At 40.6% G+C, this 23994-nt stretch overlaps 2 protein-coding genes across 3 annotated transcripts; both read right to left on the reverse strand.

Annotated features, from left to right (window-relative positions):
- Window positions 1-533: 533 nt before the first annotated feature.
- On the reverse strand, window positions 534-14537 carry LOC113024744 (adhesion G-protein coupled receptor G5-like). 2 transcript variants are annotated; one of them, XM_026172087.2, is made up of 14 exons: window positions 14450-14536; window positions 13678-13737; window positions 8810-9028; window positions 8533-8692; window positions 8053-8203; window positions 7748-7870; window positions 7453-7578; window positions 6988-7036; window positions 5554-5660; window positions 5228-5343; window positions 4871-5139; window positions 2080-2185; window positions 1120-1448; window positions 534-1031 (listed from the first exon to the last, which is right to left on the reverse strand). In XM_026172087.2, the coding sequence occupies exons 2-14, from the start codon at window positions 13727-13729 to the stop codon at window positions 919-921; spliced, it is 1920 nt and encodes a 639-aa protein (XP_026027872.2). In that variant the 5' UTR covers window positions 13730-13737; window positions 14450-14536; the 3' UTR covers window positions 534-918. The 2 variants fall into 2 exon arrangements, with proteins under 2 accessions (XP_026027872.2, XP_080156642.1); XM_080300516.1 differs by having other exon boundaries at window positions 534-1448; window positions 14450-14537.
- A 178-nt stretch (window positions 14538-14715) lies between these two features.
- Window positions 14716-22890, reverse strand: LOC113024818 (adhesion G-protein coupled receptor G2-like). Its single transcript, XM_080300527.1, has 13 exons — window positions 21939-22890; window positions 21426-21489; window positions 21038-21179; window positions 20526-20639; window positions 19747-19872; window positions 18947-18992; window positions 18693-18787; window positions 18483-18598; window positions 17915-18183; window positions 17750-17834; window positions 17398-17527; window positions 16127-16283; window positions 14716-15503 (listed from the first exon to the last, which is right to left on the reverse strand). Exons 1-13 carry the CDS (start codon window positions 21940-21942, stop codon window positions 15409-15411), a joined length of 1443 nt encoding a protein of 480 aa, XP_080156653.1. The 5' UTR covers window positions 21943-22890; the 3' UTR covers window positions 14716-15408.
- Between the last annotated feature and the right edge of the window lie 1104 nt (window positions 22891-23994).

Raw genomic sequence — 23994 nt, forward strand, 5'->3', positions numbered from 1 at the left:
TTATAAATCGGTCTTATAAAGAATTGTTATCTATTTAACAGGGGGTTGTCCAAAGGTCACTGGGCTATTGGTGCATGTGCTGAAATGAAAGCACAGTTAACCTAACATTAACCTGGATGGATACAGAGATATTTTTCACTAGCATATTACATTTTGAAGAAATGGTCTAATTCTTCAGTGTGTCGTGTGAGAAAGTCTGAAAAGGGCAAAGTTAATCATGTGTTCAGGCCCATAGAAACTTAACAACACTTCAGTGGGTTGGTTGTGGTTCATGTGGTAGAGCAGATCAGCTACTGATTGGAAGGTTGGCGGTTTGATCCTTGGCTTCCCCAGTCTGCATGTCAAATATCCTTGGGCAAGATACTGACCCCAAATTGCCCTCTGATATGTTAATTGGAGTGTGAAAGTAGATTAGTTTGCACTTGAGCTTAGAAGTGCTTGGGTAAATGAGGCATGTTGTATAGAGTGCTTTATGTACTCCGGGAGAGTAGAAAAGCGCTATATAAGAATCAGTCCATTACCAGTCTACCATATATCATGTACAACTTTATTCAGAAGCATACATCAGAATATACTTTAATCTCTAAGGAAATTATGTGGGTTATAGTTGCTCCAAGACACTAACAGTAACAGACTAAAGTAATTAAATATGTTACAGAGTTTTTTTTTAAAAAAAATTAAGAAATAGCTCTAATATATACAAATTGCTCAATTATACATATCAAGAATATTAGAGGTAAAATATATATGATTGACTAAACAGAAAAAAATAAATAAACAGAATATAAACAGAAAAAATATTAAATCATATAGACAATACAGACATACTATAAAGCAATAGTATTTAAAGTTTCAGTGTGTTTTTAAATCTAACATAACAGAAGATTACATGTAGAGCAGAAATGGTAGAGAGTAACTCTAATCAGATTTGATTTCTGTAGTTCTCACAGGAGCTGAAGATGTTCGGTCCTCCTTAGCCCTCTTTCTCTGCTTCTTTGCTGACAGACAAATCCACAGGAAGATAAAGAAACCTTATCAAGAAAACCAGAGAAACAAATGAACAGATCAGACACAAAATGCCCAAATCACTTGCACACAAACACAAACCACTAAACTGACCTTGTGTGGAGTTGAGGATACAGAAAAGGTAGAGAATGGGGTAGTTGATATATCCAGAACCCAGGAAGGCCAGGCCCCAGGTGGTACCCATCAGGCAGGTAAGACCAAACAATGTTAGGCCACTCTTACAGGATGCGTTAAGCCTCTCTCGGTCTCCCCACAATTTCCCCTTAGCTGTGGCTCCTGTCTTTAAGGTAGTCTGTAACACTTGTTTCATCTTACATATGCTAGAAGCCACTGCCATGAGAATGCCAGTGTTAAAGATAAAAACAAGGGTGAAATATACCAGGTTCAAGGAGTAGAAGAAGGTGTCGTCAGTGATCCAGCAGCTGTAAAACAGGCAGAGCTGTCAAAGTACAGTTTCAAAATCTGTGGCTGCATAGTCTGCCTACAGTCCAGCATACAAAGAACAGAAACAGTATAATTTCATAATGATATGAAACTTGGTTGTTGGTACTTTATGGTTTCAGCAGTACGCACTTCTTTGTAAGACAGATCTTACTTTAATAGGCAGGAACATCCTGTAAAGAACATTTTTTCCAGTGCGTTATTTAATTTATTTGCTATCCTGATTACAAACTACATAATGTTCAGCAGGTTTTTAAATATGTCTGTGTGGCATGAAAATTCTCACCGTGGCTACGTCTACACTAGCCTGGATAAATTTGAAAACTAAAATGTGTCATCGTTTTCGAAAAGGCTCTGGGTTCGTTGTCTACACTGCGACGTGAAAACTGCATTTTCAAATGTATCTGCTTTGGAGAGTGTTTTCAAAATGCTCCATTTGCCAGTGTGGATGGAAGGCCAAAACGCTTTCAAATAAAAACGTATTCATGTGGACATGGCCTGTGTCATGTGTAGCAGACAGGTTGCCCTGCAAACTCAGTCATGGTTTTGGATTCCTATTGCTAAAGGCGCATAGTGCTAGTTTATAGTCTTGCCAAAAGCAGGTTTACTTACATCGAACTAGTTTGGTTGGTGTCAGCCATGGTCATCTGTTTAACTCCATAAAACTGTTTGCAATCCATCACTCCTACAGAGACTGCCACAATTACAGCAGGAATACCTAAGAAGCACACAATAAGACACAGACACAGTTTAACACCAAGTTATTTACTATCAAAGAGGCACCCAGCATATGAAAGACTTCATTCATAAGTTTAGGGAAATCTGGCAGTCAAGTGAGTCTGAAGAAGTCAGACATATTTCTAAGAGATGTTGTTCAATTTTAACAGTGTTCATTAATCATACAGTGAATGTAGAAGGAAATCTCAAAAGGGGTGGCTACTAGGGCTGGTATTGATATTCTTTAAGCTGGCATACACTGTGCGATTTTTTTCAGTCGCGTTATTCAGCTTCTGCTCAAACTTCACAATTGACTCAGAGGTGTTACATCCCCCAGGAGGATGTCTCTTCTCCCTACTAACTCTTTGTTTCATCTAGGCTCCACCTCCTCTGTCCTGATTGGATGCTGCTCAGAGTCCGGCTAATTGTTAATCAGCAGAGCACTACTTAAGGCCTGTGGAGCTGTGCTTCTGTGCCCTCTGGCCATTTTGGTTGCCATACCTGTACAGGCTGGCATGCCTTTGTGATTTGTATGAGCATTGTTGTTTTCATGTTCAGACTGCTTGTAGGGGAGAGCTGCCTTTTGTTTTGACATCCCGTTTTCTCCTGTTTATGTGTTGTTAGGTAGGTTATGGTTATAGGTTGTATATTTTGTTTTCTTTGGAGTTAGGTAAGTTTCTTTTATTTTTACATCAGGGATGTTTTGTTTGTTATGTTGGCCATGGCTCTCCCTGAAGTTATACCTCAGTCTGAACCCAAATCTCATCACCAGCATTAAATAAACCTTTTAAAGTTACCATCTTGGCTCCTCCTTCACTATCCACCTTTATGTTCGTCCCTTCAACCCCCTAGACTAGCCAGGGGACGTAACACAGGGGTTAATCGTTCGTAGTTCACGATGCAGGTTCACACAGATTTCGCAGCTGCTCTGTTCCCAAGTTCTACTGCGTGACTGACAGCCTTGAGTTTGAAATCCGCTTCATAATCATGTCTCTTAACAGGTGTCATTTGTGGTCCTTATACACACACAATATGGCAATATTACGTTGAAGCACAGTACGTATCACTCTGCGAGGCTCCTGACTACGGTAGCCGTAATGCTCCGACAATTCCAGCAAGTGGTGCAGCAATGTAGCTTAACAAAGTCGTACTAAAACATTTTTGACAGATTTCTGAGTGCTGTGTACCACATAAAATCGGTCCGTGGTCAGTAAGCACAACCAGAATTTATAAATAAGGCGCACTATCGATTTTTGAGAAAATGAAAGGATTTTAGTGTAAGCTTATAGTCCAAAAAATACGGTATACGAGTTTGGTAAGGTGGTTTGTTTCGGGGCAGGAGGCTGGGAGACTTTGCGGTCTACAGCACGCAGTTTCACACAGTCTTCATTTTGCACTTTATGGCGCTGTTGTAAATGGTGAAAATACTATTAGTCCTCCAGCCTTTAGTCGGGATTAGGGGTGGGTTTTGATTATCGATTTATTGATTAAAATCGATTCTAGCTTGGATAGCGTGATATCGATTCATTAAAATGCTGAATCGAATTTTAAATATACATTTATTTTGCTCGAAACGCCTGAATCTCAGGTTAAACATCAAAAAACTTCAACAACCACCAAACAGCTAAAACAGTAAACGACAGCAGGTACAGGGATTCTGCACAAAGATGTAAACACAAAACGCGGACCCACCGACTGATCAGAATCAGTGAGATGTCGCCTTTCTCACCTGACAGCACGGGCATGGACACGCCGTCGGGGCTGAAAGCCGAAAGCTTTGTGTTTACGTCCTTTTTGCGCTCGATTCTGATGCTGCAGGTTTTTATCTCTCTCCAAACAATATTGACTGAACCAGCAGCAAAAGAAGATCGCTTCACATTTCGCTTCACATAAACATCGTCATGAATTCCCTCTGACTTTTGCTGTTTTGCTTCCACCATGATAAAATCATGCTTAGTGCAGAGCTCTCTCTCTCTCTCAGGAATTGTTTCCCGTCTAAAACGCTCTGTTTTCTGCATTATTCACTTGCTTCGCTCTCTAATAAAACCTCTGTAACTTTGCTCTGCTTCACTTCAGTAGCATCAGTTAATGTTCATATGCTGATTAATGGTTTTCTTGCAAGCAGTTGATCGTTGTTTACGTGCCTCACCCTCCCTCCCTCCCTCCCTCCTTGTTCTCAATTCTTTAACTTCCTCATTTCTATTTAGTGCATGGGGATCGGCCAGGCCTGGGAGCCATCGCCAGTCCCCTTCGAGGCCTTCCCCAAACCGCAGCTCAATTCGTGTCAAAGCATTCACTTTTACCTACCAGTACTTTGTCAAACCTAATATGAGGACGTGGGCCCAGCTAGTGAATTCAGTGAAGTAGAGAGGGGAGTCAGAGTAACGTAGCGTAGGCAAAAGTGGGAGAAAGAGAGGTAAACTTGCAGCTCCACAAGTATAATTATAACATAGCATAGACTATATCGATATAAACAATATTGTCACATCAAATATCTCTTATAAAAATATATCGATATATTTAAAAACTTGATATATCACCCAGCCCTAGTAGCTACCCATACTTTCACATTCAATAGTGATTGCAGCCATTGTCTACATGATCTCTGGTTCAGTGCAAGTTTCCTCATAAACCCTTTCCTCTTTTCTCATGTAGTAAATACCGTTGAAAATTTTGCAATACTCACCCCAACCCGCAAGTGAAAGTTTCAGTAGGTAGTGTTTGTAGTAGGTGTTAAACACCTTGATCAGCATTAGATAGAGGTGAAGTCCCTCTATGGCCATCCAGGTGAAACTGCAGAGCAAGGAGTAATGCATGAATGCTGCAACAAACACACACACGCCCTCTAGGTCCAGTGTAGCTCCCCACTCAGTCAGCAGGAAGGATGAATTGAGCAGAAACAAGGCCCCACTCAGGGATACGTGAATAGATAGTGAGTAGTCCAGTTTGTGGTTACTGAAGAGGAGACAAATAAAAAAACAATCAGATATGTGAAGTCCACAGACAAGCACATTATTATGCATGCTAATTTTATGATACATACCGACTGAAAGCATACATCAAAAGAGACAAAGCAGTAAAGAAAGCTGACAGACCGCAGCCTATGTAACTGATGTATGACAATATTTTCCAGTGGACTGCTGCAATTTGACCTCTTATCTGCAAAAGTGATGAAAATTGTCTGTAGTTTACATATTTACTTTTACCAATATCTAAAAACAAGTGAGAAAATTAGGAAATAGGGGATTTTCAGTCGCACCTAACCTCTGGAACCCATATTGAATAAAGATCTCTATAATTAGATTTATTTTTCTTATATCTTAAAACTGAAAGCGGCTAAAAACAAGAAGTTCATCAGGAACAACTTACCAGAAGAACAGCAAACGGTGTAGTATGGTCACAATAGCACGCAATGTCCTGTTCATCTGATTGGTTGAAGCTTTGAGTCTCACATCCATCAGTTTTCCAGGGTGAGCCTAAAAAATAAGTAAAACTTCGTTCTTTGTACTTGAACAGTTTCCTATTTTAAGTGCAGTAATCTATACATCAGTGCCTTTTCATTACTGCTTTCTTAACTTCACTTAAGCATATGCAAAATTTTTAAAAGGCAAGAGATAGAATGTGGGGCAGGCCGCCAGTCCATCACAGGCCTAACTGAGGATGCACATCCACAGATGTGGATCCACACATCCACATCTAGAGACGAAATACAATACAATACAACTTTTGTATAGTACATTTAAAACCAGAGATACACCAAAGTGCTTCACAAAATCCAATAAAACAGTAGCAAAATACAAATGCAGATAAGCTAGCAGGTGGGAGGCATTGATTAACCAAGCATACAAGTACGCAGATAAGCAAGTAAGACTTAAAGATAAAATTGATAAAACAATATAAGCAAAAGAGGAAAATGGGAGGGCAAGAAAGTACACTTAAAAGGCATGCTCTAGGAAGCCGGGAAGGCTAAACTAAAAAGGTGGGTTTTCAATCGAGACTTGAAGGTCTGGCTTTAGTCAGACGAGCAAATAGCATGAGGGAGGTTGTTCCAGAGGTTAGGTGCGACTGAAGCGAAGGCACGGTCACCTCTGGTTTTCAGCTGTGACCTAGGATGCACCAAGAGAAATTGGTCAGATGATCTCAGTGTTCTACTGGGAATATACACACTGAGGAGATCAATAAAGTAGCTAGGTGTGATATCATTTACGGCTTTAGAGGTGAGCAGTAGGATTTTGAAATCAATGCGGTATTTAATTGGAAGCCAGTGGAAGCCAGAGAGAATTGGGGTGATAAACTCAAGCCTACCAGTACCAGTTAGAAGGCGAGCCGCGGCATTTTGGGCGAGTTTCAATCTATGAAGCAGGGCAGAACGGTGTGTTTGTAGTAGAAATGAGTGTAGTAGAAATGAGTGTACAAAGAGGTTAGAGTACTGAATAGAAACACCCCCCTCCCCAGGAAGAACATGCAGAAATAAAACAGGAAGCTCTCAACAAAAGATTAGATTAGAGGTTACAACGACTGCATCAAAATACAGTTATGCTTGTCTCTGCAGCAATGTTGCACTGTGTCTATTACACTACATGTCCTAATTCACGTACAAAGATCCATTTACTTACACCAAACTACAGGAGTTTTAAAACACCATGTTTATAAAGCCAATATAGCGTAAATAAATCAAGCCAGTAGTTAAAGATTCCCCAAATTGTCAGTTAACAAATAATTAGGTAAAAAAATATTAATGTGTCCAATCTCATTACTTTGGTGTTCATCTTGAAGTAACCAATAAAACTGATATATACTTACCATTTTCATCAAATTCATCAAAATAGTGACAGACTAACTGTGAGTCATTCTGTAAAATTAGAAAAATGTTAATAATGCAAAGTCAATTAAGCTTCTTAAACAGAATAAAACTAGTAAAAGAAAAGTTCTATAAAACTTATGATGATGATGAAATCAAGTCACATCTTTTTTCCCCTTTTTATGAGCCAGAACATTTAGTGTTGCACAATTTAGTGGTTCAGTGTATGATTAGGCAACAGACACCGAGATTATCAGACACAGTGATCTCAGTTGCTCCCTTAATCACAAGGAGGAACTGCATGTTTGATCTGACAGACTGTTATGCTAGATGCCTTTACTGCCACAGCATCAAAGGGACTTTTGACATGTTGGACAAATATGTAAACCATTACACCGTGGAACCATAATCCGATTACAAATTTTCAATAACTAAAAGAATAAACATTTCCGTACAAACAGACTTACATCCAGTTGACCTTTGTCTGTTTTAACTCTAAAGGTCATCTTGATTGGAGAAGCCAGATTTCTGAGGCGCTCTTCCCCCAGCACCTCTATCCTGAGAACCACTGATAAAATCTTTTCCTGATCAAACTAACAAAGGAATGTACAGTAAGAGAGGAAATAAAGACCATTATTATATGGTATAAATACAAATGTTTTATGTACATAATTTGTTTTAAATGGGGATAATGCTCATGACTGAGAATATAAAAAAGTTCATCAAAAGATATTGAAATAGTATAAAAGATTTAGGATATACTTGGAAATGGTCGTGATACATGAAGCTGACCAAGCCAATAATCCTCTTCTCCTCTGGGATGGTCTTTAGAGCATCGACAGGCAGCCAAATCTTAGGGATGAATGAATGGTTCTGAGGGTGCAGCTAACAGTGGATGGGGAAAAAAAGTCCATTTATATCCTTCTGCAGAACAATTTAAGGGTAGTTTTAATCAAGCATACAGTATAAGTAACTAGATCAAAGACAATACTTTTAAACAACCACTGTCATGCTATCTGAGTCCATATTATTCCCTTGTGTTTTTCATCAACATCTGGCTTGTGTACCTGGGGAGCTTCTATTTCCACTATGGAATTCACTGGGGCCTTGCTGATGTTGATCACATTCAGAGACAAGTACTGCTGGTTGTAGGTACTGGACAATGCAGCCTCAGTCTGGGTGTTATTTATGAGGGTATGGATGGCCTTTCTTTCTTCACTGCAGAAATAAAATCCACATGTTTGCAAATGAAAGAACATCTTCTGCAATCAGATTTATACATTTGCATTAAATGAACTAGCATTTGGCAACCACAAATGCTAGTGTGACGTGAAGGCACGAAAATTTGTGCCAAGGTGACCCGACTGTCATTAAGATGTCTCAGTCTGACCCAAATTGATGGATCAACCATCCTGTGAGCAATTTTGGTCACAGGGCTAAAGATTAACAGTACTAAAGGGAAAAAATAGAACAAAGGAAAAAAAGACAAATACATGTGCCTACTCAACAGCATGTGCAGGAGTGCCTGCTGCAGGACTCCTACTTACTTTATAAAGGTCCACTTGAGTTTTTGATTATTATTGAAAAGGTTCAAACACGAGTTTCTTATGTTGAAGAGTGTTATCAAGTTTTTCTGTTTATAATCCAGTGAATCAATCAGTCGCAAGATGGAACTGTTCAGGCATGGGTACAGGTAGCAAGTGTGATCTGGAAAAGAGACACGAAAGAGATTAAGAAAAAGAGAGGACAAGTGGGAATGGCTGTGAATCAGCAGTTCGGCAGAACAATTTCTATCCTAATCAGACTAGATTTCAGCACACTTACATTTTCCCAGTTGATAAATTGTTCCATTTTCAGGTGTTGTTTCAGGCTTAACATCCAAGCAGTAAGACGTACCATTGAACCATGCCTTTTCTCCAGGGATGCATAGAAAGACGCAGGAAGTCTGACAGTGCATCTGACAGTCCACCGTACTTTGATGTTCAGTGATGTTTACATTAGTTCCATTAATTTCAGTGGTGTAAGTAGAAATGGTGAGGCACACTGTGCACAGACACAGAAGACAAAAAAAAGATGTAACTCACATAAACTTACACATATTCAGTCAGGGTTAAGTTAAGAGCAACTATTCCAGAGAGACCAAGTAGTACACATATAGTGCTGTGAAAAAGTTTAAGCCCCCTCCCTGATTTCACAGTTTTTTTCTTTTTTTTTTTCTTTTTTCTTAAATGACATCAGAAACAGCAGTATGCGACATTACGTGATGGCAGAGCTTCAGTTCATCCTTTGTCTTTTTTTTTTTTTTTTTTTTTTTATAAATAGGACAGGGGGAATGAATGAGAGAAAGAGGGGGAGAGAAAGAAAGAAAACCAAAGGGGAGAAGAGACGGTGAGAGGGGGGGGGAAGAGAGAGAAAAAAAAAAAAGAACTCCTGGGTCACCTGTATGGAGAAAAAAAAACAAACAAACAAAAAAAACAAACAGAGGAGACAGCAAACAACAAAGAGCAACATAATAATAGAGAAAACAAAGCACCATCACAATAAACTAGCTAGTCATAGATATCAATATTTACTAAATAATAAACGATATTGTGCAGCACGCAAGATAGACAGCGCACAGTGTGCTTTGAGGCAGCAGCCAAGAAAGCTTTAGTCCGCGTCTGTGAATACCCATGTGTGCATACCTGTGTGGATCAGCATGCTTGCATTCCAAAGGTTTCTCCATGTAATGATCTGCTAGGGAGTGTGGGGGGGGCCACAGCCCCGTCCTCCAGGGTGTGAAGCGGGTATGGAGGAGATCAAAACTCCAGACATCCAGAGGCCCCCAGAACACAAGAGACCATGGAAGACCAACAGAGGGGCAGCCGCGCCACTGTTCCAGTAAGAGCTGAGGAGAGTCCCAGATGAGGGCTCGCCCAGCAGCCGCGGAGCAGAAGTCAGGGGGAGTTGCAGTGATGCGCCCGTGAGCTCCGCCGGCCCCCAGCTGTGCCTGAGTGACCGAGCCCCAGGCCGAGAGGCCGGGGGCACCCCACCTCCAAAGGGGGCCCGAGCGAGCCCCAGGCCCCAGGCCCCGACAAGCGGCCGCCAAGGAGTGAGCCGGTGTGTACCCGGACGCCCACCCCCAGACACAAAGAACCACCAACACACCGACACCTGAGGGAGTCCGCCACCGGCAGGGGAAGTGGTGGTGGGTGGAGATAGGCCTCCAAACCTTGGAGGGCCTGAGGTGTCCCCAGAGAGGTGGCGTCTGATACCCAACCTGACATATAGACACAGACATACAGGCACACACAGACACAAACATCCATTCCCACCCTCATGCTCTCATATGCACTCACTCCACACTCAACCAACGTGGAGACAGACATAAAGAGACGCTGTACACACGATCACACTCCCCAAGCGTACTCTACAAACCGGGTCTAGGTACCCTTGCCCCTGGAGGGGGGAATTGCACCCAGACCCAGGTGGTGTTACCCTTTTCCCTGCGGTGGGGAGAGGCAGACCACCCCGACTCCGCAGCAGCAGGGAGGCCCCACACCCCAGACCGCAGTCGGACGGCCAACTCCTCCTACTAGCCCTCCCGCTCCAGCAGGCCGCAGAGAATGGGAGTGGGAGAAGACTCCAAACCTCCCTCCACCCGCTCATTGTAATGTTGATGCATATGTGTTCTAAGGTGCAATTAAAACCCAGGAGGGCATGGAGCTACCTGCCAAGGAGCAGCAGGTAAGCGCATAGTCCCTCCTGCTAGCCCTCAATGACTAAGTGTATTTAAAATTGAGAGGTGGGCAACGACGTCAGGGGTGAGGTATACACCCTGATGGTAATTTGGACTCCGTGATTGTGCCCACCCCCAAGATCCTATATGTATGTGTAATGAGAGTGTGAATAATGTGAATGTCTAAGTTGTGGGATAAAATTGAGGCAGAGGCAGCCAGAAGGGGACAGGGGGGGGGTAGCCTCCTCTGCACCCTGGTGACATACCCCCACTCCAAGGCCCTGCATGTGTGGGTGGTTGTGGAGGAGCGGGAAGAGGGAGGCAGCTGGAGATGGGGAGGGAAGGAAGGGAGGGGCAGGTAACCCCTCCCTGGGGCCAGCTCCCCCGCTGACCCCAGTAGGCACTCCCACCCTCCGCGACCCGCCAGGGAAGGGGGGTCAGTGCAGTAGCGCCCTCCGGCTCCACAGAGCCCTGGACAGTCCACCCAACCCCACCACAGAGAAAACTGCACCCACCCCACCATCCACACATCTTCCAGACTACATAAGACAGTAAACGCCCAGGCTGAGATCTTCCTCCACCTCTCCTGTATCTCCCCCTCCTGCAGAGAGTTCCTGAAGAGAAGAAAGCTCCTGCAAGATGTGACCATCCCCCCCACCAGTTGAAGAGCCCCCCAGGCGGCTCGACGCACCGGCGGCACCCTGCTCCAGGGCCGGGCCCCCATGCACCCACCCGCCCACAACCCCGGCAGCACACCAACCAGGACCCAAGCCCCCGAGGCCCGGCCCGGGCCCCAGCCCAGAGACGGAGCGCCCCCAGAACCTCACACCCATCCCGGACCCACCCAGGGGCAGCTAGGTTGCCAGGTCAGTAACCCACGTCCGTCAGCACAGACCCTCCCCTAGCCCCGCTGCACGCAGCCGCGAGGAAACAGTCACCTGAGAGCCAACAGAGCCCCCAACCGGACGTGACCGCTACCCCGGGTTGAGCCCCCCAAGGAAGATGCCTCCCAGGAACCCCCCGACGCCCTAAGCCTGTCCCTACCCCCACACCAATCACAACAGTGAAGGCGGGACCAAACTATGACCCCCCACCCCCACTAGGTGATGGAGCTGATAAAAGGGGCCCAGAGCAATTGATCTAATGTGGTGGCAGAGGCTGTGTCAAGACTAATGTAATCTAATAGATAATTTCTATATTGGTTAGAATTAAGATTATTTTTATTTTTCCAGTTCATGAGGACTGTTTTCTTGGCTATGCATAGGGCAGTGAAGATCATATGGGCTATATTCTTTTCTGAAGTGACATTATCTAAGCTGCCCAGTAGACACACTAAGGGGGAAGTTGGAATGTTACATTTCAGACACTTTGATAAGTCTTCACATATCTCGCGCCAAAACTTTTGCACTGGTGGACAGAACCAAAGAGCGTGGATGTAATTGTCTGGTGTATTGCCTTGACAGTGTGAGCAGTTGTTGGAAGATGTAAAGCCCATCTTGAACATCCGATGACCTGTATAGTGCACTCTATTTTTTCATTTTTCAAGATTCAAAGTGTTTATTGTCACGTGTCCAAAGGGGGGGGAAAGGCATTTCTCTGTGCAATGAATTTTTTTCTTTGCTGTCCACCCTCAGATGCCGGTTAATATAGACAACAGAAATAGAACAGATAAAATACAAATAGTACAAAAGTACAGAAAAGGAGACAAAATATTGAAGTGTGAAACAGAGATGTGTGCAAAAGAGCTATAGCTTAATATGCAGCCTGATGTGCAAAACATTATTATTACTGGTCAAAAATAGGTCAGATGTTCAAGAGTCTGATGGCAATGGGGAAGAAAGAGTTGTTGAGTATAGATGTTCTGGATATCAGACTTCTGAACCTCCATGCCAATGGCAGAAGTGTGAACAGCCCGTGTTGGGGGTGTGGGGGGTCTTTGGGGATGGAGGCAGCTCTCCTCTGGGCTCTGCGATGGTAAGTGCTCTGCAGTGACAGCAGTGATCTTCCAAGCAGTTGTTATCACTCTCTGCAGGTGTTTGCGGTCCATGGCAGTAGTGCTGCTGTACCATGCAGTGATGCAGCTTGTCAGTGTGCTCTCCACAATGCAGCTGCAGAACCTGCTGAGGATCTTGGCCGACATACCAAATTTTCCAGGTCCAGGTGAGGTCCTCAAAGATGTAGACGCTCAGGTACCTAAAGCTGCTCACCCTCTCCACTTCAAGGCCCCGGATAAACAACAGCTGGTGAGGCCAACAGAGGCTGGTGAGCGGCTGGTCACACCTAATGTGACCATATGTGAGAGGAGGCACATAGATTGATTGGTAAATAAGAGTATCGCTTTTATGCTCAGTTCTCCTTTTACCACAACAGATTGATACAGCATCCACATCATTGCAGCTGCAGCCCCAATCTGTCTCTCAATCTCCCGCTCCAATTTACTCATCAGTTCTGCAAAGAAAAAGGGCCAAAATTCCTCCACAGAGATGTGAAAAAACTGTTGCCAGTTAGAACAAATTTCCAGGCAAGTTATAGCAAAAACTGTAAATAGAGCTTGATTGCAGTTCTTGCTCCCTCTAAATCTCCTAGAACTTTAATGTTTTACATAGGAACAAGTAGTACAGCATCACAGCAACAGTCGCCACAAGGTGCTTTATATTGTAAGATTATAAAATAATAGAATTTTTCTGAATCGTGTGTTACAAATTATCTTTGTGGTTGGTATAACAGCTTCATGTAAACATGAGGTCTTATACACGACAAGGCAGAAAAAATGGAAGAAAATATAAAATATGAGGTAAATTTAAAAAAATATTCCACAGAAATAAGTGGTGAGAACCAGAATTTTAAATCCAATTTGTATTTGTGTTATTTTTTGAAGACTGCACAAAAATGTTAGATAAATAAATAGATACATAAATAAATAATAAATAAATATAAATTCCTATGAGTGAGCAAACAAAACAGACATTCATACCTTGGTCAGCCAGTGATTCGTGCAGCAGTAGCAAAAGAAGTACGGTCAACATTATTTATCCTGTGAATATGTGGAATAAATTTAAAACAAAATATAAAACAAAATGAATGTGTTTCAGAGAGTTTCAATCGGCTTTATTTAAAATCCATGTCAATAAACATTCATATATGAGGAAGGTAGTAGGAAGTAAGCTCGAATATGCATATTGGAAAGCATGTACTGATAACAATAATGCACTTGTCTGACTGTCTTCAAGTCCTTTAAAAAACATACAAATGTTATACCCTCAAGTTCTCTCTCATTTTAAGTATCCATTGACCATTTTGAGCATTTTCTGACCCTTTGCAAGTAATTTCTGAAGGTTGATGCCAATCACTGGGAAAATAATTGCTAAAGCCTCAGTCATACAGGTGTAGCCAAATGTCAATGATCTATTTTTTTCCCTCAAGACCAGCTATAGTGATCCTGTGAAAAGTGCAACACAAACTAGAAATTGGGACCATTTGCATTCATAGTAAAAGTTGCAGCTTTTGAAAGATTTTAGCTACTGTCCAAGGGTCAGTCTTCTCCATTCCTGGTTTGCATTGCAGTCTTTCAAGATTTAGTAATGCTTGACTAGTAGTTAGCAAGTGTTTGCCGAAATACATTACAAAACTAATAAAGATGTTAAGCATTTTTTCTAGCTAAAATTCACTTTTGAATGTATGTCTTTTTTGCATTTGATACAAAGCACACAAAGAAATAAATAATGAGAAAATAAAGAAAGACTTACCTTAACATTCAGTCAACATCTCTGAGGTGAGCACGATGGACCAGACAGTCACCAGTAATCTGCCTGAGTGACTATGTGTTTAATGTTTAAGAGGCGCTTCTGTGTGGTCTTTGGGAGGTATTTGTTTTAGGCAAATGTTCTTTATGGGGGCAATAATATGACTGCAGTTCTAAAAACTATTTTCAGTGGAGTTTGGAGTCTGACATCAGTCTTTTCTAAACTAGGTCTGTTAATAGAAATATTATGAAATATAACAAACAAGCAAAGCAAAAAAAATATCATTTTTTTATTATTCACACTGACACTGTAGCTTTTATAAGTTAGCAATGCATTGAGCATGTTCAGATGTACAAACTGGCACAGAAAAGTTCAAAACATAAAATAACTAACACAATTTCTAATAATCTCAAAGCTGGATTATAAGGAAACATGCCGTAAATTCACAATGGTGTAATCAACATAACTATATCAAAATGTCTCAAAGCACTAAACCAGTGGAGGGTGAACTGCATTTAAAAGCAAGATCTGCTCTGTGTGCAATCGAAAAAAAAGAGGACAGGTGACTTCAAGGGAAAAATATCAATAATCGATGATTGTCCTCTTGACAATCCAGTCGGACATGGAATCTAGTCATTCTAGATTCTCTTCAGTATGGCAACTTTTACTCTCAAAAGCTTAAATAGGATGTTGTCATCCTATTTAAGCTTTATTTTGGAATGATAACCCCTTTTCCACAAAGATTTATATAAACAAGAAAATTTCAAATAAAGCAGCAGAACTGTCAAAATCTTCATACTATTACATTTATTTTCATCATTTAGAATCAGCTCCTGCCAGTTATGGTAAATTGCCGGGCATATAAAATCCAGAAGTAAAACAAAATCGTTACTGTCAGATTTCAGCATTATGTTGCACATTTCACCAGCACACCTTTTGGTATTTTTCCAGTTGTCTTTAATCTAGTTGCTTTTACTACGTGTTTCAATGCTCGTCTGTTTAGCAGAGTTTTGGGACTTTCTCACTGACATCACAAACCACAGGAAGATGAAGAAACCTGTGTGGCACAAAGAAGAGTGTGTTAGGCAAAGGATCAGAGTGAGTCCAGGAAGTGTGAGGAGTGTGCAATTAATTCAAATAAACTGATAAGTCAACTGTGTTAGGTTACTGTTCATTTATACACACGAAAAGTCAAAATCTACTGCATACAATAATGTATTTCGAAGTAATGTCTATGAAATGGATAGCATGTGCACTTTAACAAGTGGCCTTGTTGGAAAATTTTGTTCAGTTTCAAACAAACAAGCTTTATTCATCACATACACAATCATACACAGAACAACATGCAATAATAACACTGATAATAATACTACTACTAATAATACATTTTACTTGGAAGCGCCTTTCAAGACACCCAAGGACACTTTACAATAAAATAGAACACAGCCTGGGAGCATAGCAGCTAAAAGCTCTGCTTCCCATGGTGGTGAGACGGGAAGAATTAAATGTTTTTGTGTCCGAGTTGCAGACAGGCTGCAGATGTAGCTGCGCCATTCCAGGGCTTGGTTTTCAATATGGGTGGTCTAGCCAGGACCCTTACTGGATACTGGGTGGGAATCAATAAGCTAATCCTCATTATTCCCTTTGACAGAAACACACATAGCAGTAGACTGTACAGACCTTGCAATGAGTTCAGGATGCAGAAGAGGTAGAGGCTAGGAGTGGTCAGCTGTCCAAATGAGAAGAAAGCCAGGCCCCAGGTAAGGCCAAGCAGTGCGCAGACTCCCAACAAGCGACAAATACTTTTGATGACTTTGGTATGGATAATCTGCCCAAGCTGATTTACCAGAATGAAACATGACACAGCAGGTTAAAAAAAACACAGATGACCACAAAATGTTTTCAAAATTGCTTGTGTTCTCCAGATGCACTTGTTCATTTATAGAGTCTGATTTTAATAGAAATGTTTTAAGCTTTAAAAACACATTTTAAAATATTACCAGTAAATAACTTTCTTCAGAATATTTAAAATTAGACAACCATTCCAATAACTTGGTTCACAATGGCAGGAATAGGTCAGAATTGTTCCCGGTCCGCGTTGGACCCAGGGCTGTCATTTTAGCACCAATTTTGTTCATAATTTCTATGGACAGGCATAGCCAAGTGCTGGAAGGCTTTCACATGGGTGATCTCAGAATTTCATCTGTGCTTTTCACAGATAATATGGTTCTGTTGGCTTTATCGGGTGGTGGCCTCTAGCTTGCACTGGAGTGGTTCATAACTAAGTGTGAAGCAGTAGGAATGAGAATCAGTAGCTCCAAGTCTGAGGCCATGCCCCTCAACCTGGAGTGCCCACCCTGGGTTACAGATGAGATAATTAGTGAAGTAAAGAAGTTATATTATATTTCGAGTTCTTGTTTTCAATTGAGAATTGTGGGACAGTCGACAGATGGATTAGTGCTGCAGCAGTAGTGATGCGGGCGCTGTACCGGCTCGTCATTGTAAAAAGAGAGCTGAGCGTAAAAGAAAAGCACTCAGTTTACTGGTCGAACTACATCCTTTCCCTCGCCTACGGTCATGAGCTCTGGGTAGTGACTGAAAGAGATCACAGATTCAAATGGCAGAAATGAGCTTTCTAAGTTTTTTCTCAGGGTGGCTGGTCTCTCCCTTAGACATAGGGTGAGGAGCTTAGCCATTTGGGAGGGGCTCAGTGTAAAGCTGCTACTCCTCCACATGGAAAGGAGCCAGTTATGGTGATAGGGGAATCTGACAGGATGCCTCCTGGGTGTTCCAGGCATGTCCCACCTGGAGGAGGTCCCGGGCAGATCCATTTTAAATTGAAAAATGAGGAATAATGTTGGCAAGACCAGTTGGTCTGGGGTTTCCAAGGGACAGGCTGACATGGAGGATTTAGAAATGAAGTAATTTAAAGATTTTTTTGACAAATTTACCTTTTTCTTTTGTCCAACAGAGAAAACACGTTTGACTGTCACTGCAAACATTAACATGTTAAAGAGAAACACAAAGGGGAACAGTCCCGTTGTAGTCACCATTTTCACCATTTGATTGTTTATAAAGCATCTAAAGAGAATGAACAGAAACAGATGATAATTTAATGTCTCACACTGAAAAGCCAGAAAAGCATTCTGTAACAGAAATGTAGGACATGCAGTGTATTTTAAACAAATTAGACACATTTTCCTCCCTGACATGCAAATACATAGAAATTTTGATGCACATGCAAATCACCTTATAAATGTGAAGTAAGGTTAGATTTTACATGCATGCAAATTTGTTTCTTACACTGCAGTTTCAGGGGAGATAGAGATGTAGCCATAAAACTCTCTGTCTATGATCACCACCAATGACACAATGACTGCAGGAACACCTGAAACACACAAACTGATCAGTCAGACAAAGGTTTGCAGACTGGTGAAGACAACTTCCTGTTTAAAGTGCTCCACTTACCCCATCCCACCACACAGACTTTGAGCAGGTATCTGCTGACATAGGTGTCAAAAACTTTTACAAAGAGAAGGTAGAGGTGGAATCCCTCCAAGGCCATCCAGCTGAAAGCAGCCAGCAGGGAGTAGTGAAGGGCAAGAGCCATGTAAAAACAAAGCCATGTGGTGGACTCTGCTGCCACCATGTGACTGGGCAGGAAGTGCAGATTGAGGAGAATCAGAGCAATTACAAGGTTAATGTGGACCTTCATAGAGATATCTTCTCTGAGTTTTCTGTCAGAGAGGGGAGAAGGTATCTGTGGTAAGTGATAACTTTTGTGTAAAGTTAATGGTCATATCATGTTTGTAGGGAAATTAAGTGGAAGAATAAAAAAAATACTTGATGAGAGAAATGAAATAAAAAAGAAAAGAGAAGGAATGTAAGAGAGGATGACTGCATTCCTTTTTAAATTAATGAAAAGAAGAAGACCAGCAAAAAGGTAAAAGGAAAGGGGAGCAGAAACTAAAGATACTGATACTGATTCCACATATTGAAGATGTGAAAGGGGGGATGATGAAGGTGGGAATAATACCTATTTGTGATGAAGAGCAATACAGCAATGACCAGGGCATAAAGTGAAAGACTACAGCCAGTTATAGTAATGTATGATAAAATCTTCTGGTCTTTAAGTGAGATGGAAGTACATACCTGAGGAGAATACATACACATTGTTACAGTTAGAGATGTAGCATGGATAAATGGTTTTAAAGCCCCTTTTTATCATGAAAAAGGTAAATTCTACCATGATCACAGCAAAGTATGTGAAGTGGTCACAGGAACAGGTAACAATACCCTGACCACGTGTCCACAGGGTAAGGCAGCCCTCCTTACTGAAATCTGGTAAGTCAAACAAACAGGACCATTATGCATGAGTTGCTGTGATAGCTGAATGACATCACCACAAATTCCTGATGCTGAGTGAAACCACAATTGAGAAATACAAACACAAACAATGTATTATAGATTACTATTGAATAGTGAAGCTTGGTTACTTACTCTTTGCTGTGAAATTTAAAAACTGGCAGGATGGCTCTTGGGTTTCCTATGGCACAAAAAATATTGTGTGTTTATATATGCGTGTCTGTTCATGCGTTCATTTAGGCATGGTCAAGAAAAGTACTTAAAGTAAGAAAGTGAACAGTAGCTCTTTGGAGAATATGTTTCTACCACCTGTGTTTATGGAAACCCAACTGAACCTTGTGCTATGATAATGTAATAATAAAACAATATTAGTAGATGGGAATAAAAACTTCATTCAGTCTCTATTTAATGCAGTTCTAATGAAAAACCAGGGTCCACTTGTAAGGTGTCCTTACTGAAGTCGTTGGTGAGTGCATATCTTTTTTCTAACATTTATATCCCCCCAAAAATTGCTTCTGTTCATCTGAATGTAACATTTTCAGTGGTACAAACGTTTCATCATTCATCAAAGTGACTTCTTCAGCCCAGATTGAAGAAGGTTTCCCGAACGTTACGAAGAGAACATTCTCATAAGGAAAAAACCAGCACCGCTGACCAAAAACGGGCTGTGAGGTTTGTTTCTTGATCACTAATATGCAAATTGCGATGACCATTGATCAGTATCCACTGATCAGTGGCCATGAGCACCATTCATACAGCTTTGGGGAATAGCTGCAATCACAGCATTGTGAGATGGCGATCATTTTACATCTTATGCAATACAGCATACATACATGTGTTTTAACAACTAATAAACCTGATATGTTGTTTTAACAATGATATAAAGGTATAGAAAGTAAGACTGGAGTAAAATATTGAATTACATCAGGAGTTACATTTATTGTTGTGGTGAAATTCATGGTGATGTTGAAGCGCTCTTGTAGTCCTGATATTTTCTTGCCCTGCACACTTAGGCCAACCAGTCGTTGATCATAAACTTCATGGAAGGTTCCAACCATGCTCTGCAATACAACACAAGTTCATCAAGTTGGCTTGTAGAAAGTTTTTCTTTACTTGCTTTGCTGTCTACCATTTCTCCCCTCTTTTCTCTATCAGTCTGTCTGTGTTTGTGGACATATTCTGTTTTTTGTGCAACATTAATTGTAAATAAACTCATTGTACTAAACCTGCAAGTCGTGTCTATGTAGTTTGATAAGTTGTCTTTTAGTAGATTTATTAGCTTGCTAAAGTTAAATAAAAAAATTGCAACAAAAGTGCTGATCCAATATTCAGAATTTTTTAATAAATTGACTTTTATTCATTCAATTTGATGTGGTTTGTTCTCATGTGGTTAAAAGAAAGTAAAGGTGCTATATGGTGGAGTTTTTTCCCCCCTAATCAGTGTATTTGGATGTATAGGAGAACTGCAAACATGAGCTATAAACTAAACCACATTAAAAGATAATTCCAGTTTTAAAACTAATCATGTTCAAAAACCAAGTAAGGCAATACCAAAAACGCTAATGTAAGTTAATATTAACATTATATTTTTGCTAAAAAATCTTACTGGCCAAACCAAAGTAAGTGGGAGTTTAAATTTACATAGTAAGTATACATGGGTAGGACTATTTGCTCATGTCTTTTTTATAATACATAACAAAGTATAGTCTCTCACGCTGGCTGTTTCAGCAAACTTAAGCATGGAAAAGATAATCTTGTTCCCCCCTCCTCCAACTTCTCTTGGTAGTCGAACGTGTACTCTCCTGTTGGCGACTGGCGTCAATCCTGCCTATATTATTGAAAGATAGAGAAGCATTGCATGTGAATACTTCAGCTGAGAGTGATGAGATCGATTTTTAGGTTGTGTTTACATGACAAACAGTGACCTGACAGTCATGCTAGAGGAAAAGGTGGATTATCCGAACATTTATTAAATTATTATTATTTTATAATTATTATTTATTAAAAATTATTAAATTCATTCTAACAAAATTTCATGGCAATGTATCTGTGATACGATGATGTGAAGATTTTTGCTAAAAATTATTCTGCACAACAAAGGCATTAGAGCTGCACAAGAACAATGTTAATTGGGCTTAATACAAAATCATGGATCAACATATTATGTATTATGTCAAAATCATTATATTTTATTATGTGTATTATGTATTCTTTTTTCTTTCATACCTCACTGTCACTGGCGAAAATTTCAAGGTTGTCAGAGGTACGATTGGGTTTGAACAGGAGAACAACTAAATCAGGGAAATGCATTGATATGGCCCCTTCCACTTTTGTTTGCTCAAGAATATTTTCTAGGATTTCCAATGTTCTTGTAGGGAGAGGGGGAGATAAAGAAGAAAATATTAACATGAATCCTTTGTATTTGCATCTTTTGAGTATTTACGCATCACAGAATACGTATCTTGAACGTGATTTTAATCTTAATTCTCAGCGAATTCTTTACGTTTGGCTCTGATATACATGCTTGATCAAAGACTAAGAAATCAGTCATAAACAAACAGAAACAGAAATATTCAGACAAGCATAAATATGACCAAAAAATGTAAACATTTACTTAATGGGGTCTTCTTTGGTGCCATTTTGCACAGGGTTCCACACATTCTGAAAACAGCAGCTAGCTGTTAAAGGAATAAAGAAAACATATCATACTAAGCTTAAAAGGTCAATTAAAGGTACCACATATTCAATGGTATTAAAGATTCAGTTCACAAAAAAAATTGTTTATTCTACCATCATTTTATGCCACAGATTATATAAAAAAGTGATTTGCAAAAAATATCAGAGAGAAGATATTGAAAGCTTTTAATTTACGAAAAAAATTTAGGATCATACACAATTTTCTACATGTGTCATCGCTACATGTTCTAGATTTTCAAAAGGTTCAAATCACCACTTAGTGAACAATCAGTTCTTCAGAAAAATGACATCATGATTCTATGATTCCCACGATCCCTTGGGCCTCTGTATGAGTTTAGTAGTAGGGTCTAACGTTTTTTGTCTTTGGATTTCTCTGATCAATTAAACATTTAAAATTATAATATGTAACTTTATTACTTTATTTTCTTACCCATTAATACCTGTCACGGCCAGGGGAATCAGCGTCCAGCTGATCAGAGGTTTTTTCTATCTTTCTTTCCAAACGTCCACTCTCTCTCTCTCACCTCTTCTCTATCGCCGGGGCGGAACTCTTTGTAGGTTCACGCCCTCGGCCCACGCTCTCGGTGAGAGGAAACACCTGAGCCTAATCAGGGTGGCATGCATTTAAGCCAGGAGGTGACTGCTGTTCTTCGCTGGATTGTTGTCTGCCACGCGTTAATGAAAGTGAAGTCTACAGCTAAGCTAAGTCAAGTGTTTGAAAGTGAACTGTGTAACTCAGGGGTCCCCAATCCCAGTCCACGAGGGCCGGTGTCCCTGCAGGTTTTAGATGATCCATCACAGCTGATTTAAATGGATAAATTACCTTCTCAACATGTCTTGAAGTTCTCCAGAGGCCTGGTAATGAACTAATCATGTGATTCAGGTGTGCCTACTCAGGGTGAGATCTAAAACCTGGACCCCTGGACACCACGTGACTAACCCCTTGGATTTCCCTTGAGCCCCGTCCCTGACTTAATTGTATATAGCACTGCCTTGCACTGCCTGTAAAGACACAAGGTGGATTCTGTAAATAAATTATTCTGTACAGCTGATTTTGGAGTCCCGCACTTGAGTCCTCCCTGTTGAACAATAACACAATAACGATCCAGCCAGCACGGACTCAGCGGACTCAACACCCCCCGCAGCCCGTCCTCACCCCGGAAGCAATCTTGGAACGCCACGAACAAATGCTGAAGCACATTAACATTAAAATCTCCCCGAACCTTCCTGAAATACCTTTGTGGCAGCCTGAGTATTTGAAACGTTAAAAACGGTTTTCAGAATTATTGGTGAAGCTGTTTTAATGTGGTTGTGCCCCCACACATCACCTTGCTTTTGTTGTTGTGACAATAATTTGACATCATAGTGCAGCACTAAGGTTGATACTTCTTTAAACTAACATGTGTGGAGTGTAATTGCTGTTTATAAGGTATAAATGTGACCAAATAACAAAGATAATGCACATTAGTTGTGATGAGTAACGTGGGTGTGCTAACTAAATGACGTTATTCCTACGTTTGACTTTTTAACCGTGTTGTTCCATATGAAATATATTCACAGAAATTCACTGGATTCAGTAAATGTTATTATAAATGTTTTGGTAGAGACCAGGCTACATATCTTATGTCATGAACTTTTTATTTTATTGTCTATTAGTTATCCTGCTTACCAAAAACTGATTACCAAAGGTTCATTACAAGTAATGCCTTACAAAAGTAATGCAGGGCAGTAATAGAAGCCGGCAGTGACACAGAACTGCTATGTTTTAGAGTGATACACCCCAATGTGCACCTGGACGAACATCACCTTCCATCAGTATGTAACACCTTCAGTTGAGCCATAAGGCTGCGGTGAGAGTACTGACAGGGACTAGAAAGAAAGACCATATTTCTCCCATATATCCTTCTGTTTATTGGCTCCTTGTTTAATACAATCCCTCTCCTCACATACAAGGAATAACTAAGCAACACATTAAGTTAAAGATCTCACTTTACTCTTAAACAGTTTGGTTACCTCTGCTTTCTAAAGTTTATTAGATTAAAGACAGAAAAACACATCAAATCCCCAAACTACTGAATAACAACTTGAAGAACCCAAAAAAGACCTCAAAATGTTGATCTGAAACCAAAATCCTAAGACCTCGATCTGATTGAGAATCCACATGCACTGGAGCAAGAACTATAAACAGCTGCACCGCAGATGCCTCTACTACATCCCAGTATCATACACCACAGAACACCCACAGGAATATTGTCATTGTCAAACTGTGGCAATACAGCTTTATGGAAATCCTGATGGTGTGTCTCTATTTGCCATACATCGTTACTGGATTCAAGGTATTTATAGCAACCTGTATTATGATAAAAAGGTATGGCAATTTTTATAACATCTTAATATAACTGTCAAGAAAATGTTAAAGAAAAACATGTACGCACTTACTCATGTTTTCACCACACTTTTTAGCACAGGTGCCAATTTCTGAAACA

This window comes from Astatotilapia calliptera, chromosome 1, assembly GCF_964374335.1.
Source record: "Astatotilapia calliptera chromosome 1, fAstCal68.1, whole genome shotgun sequence".
Lineage (NCBI taxonomy): Eukaryota > Metazoa > Chordata > Actinopteri > Cichliformes > Cichlidae > Astatotilapia > Astatotilapia calliptera.

Excerpts from the sequence above, each read along its gene's own strand:
- LOC113024744 (XM_080300516.1), bottom strand. The coding sequence starts at position 13,729 with ATGTTGACCGTACTTCTTTTGCTACTGCTGCACGAATCACTGGCTGAC. Across the intron at positions 5,344-5,553 it reads CACCGTTTGCTGTTCTTCTG|ATAAGAGGTCAAATTGCAGC; the intron begins GTAAGTTGTTCC and ends TCACTTTTGCAG. Across the intron at positions 2,186-4,870 it reads ACTTTCACTTGCGGGTTGGG|GTATTCCTGCTGTAATTGTG; the intron begins GTGAGTATTGCA and ends TGTGCTTCTTAG.
- LOC113024818 (XM_080300527.1), bottom strand. Across the intron at positions 18,599-18,692 it reads CATACTTTGCTGTGATCATG|GTATGTACTTCCATCTCACT; the intron begins GTAGAATTTACC and ends TATTCTCCTCAG. Across the intron at positions 16,284-17,397 it reads CTGTTGGACAAAAGAAAAAG|CTTGGGCAGATTATCCATAC; the intron begins GTAAATTTGTCA and ends CTGGTAAATCAG.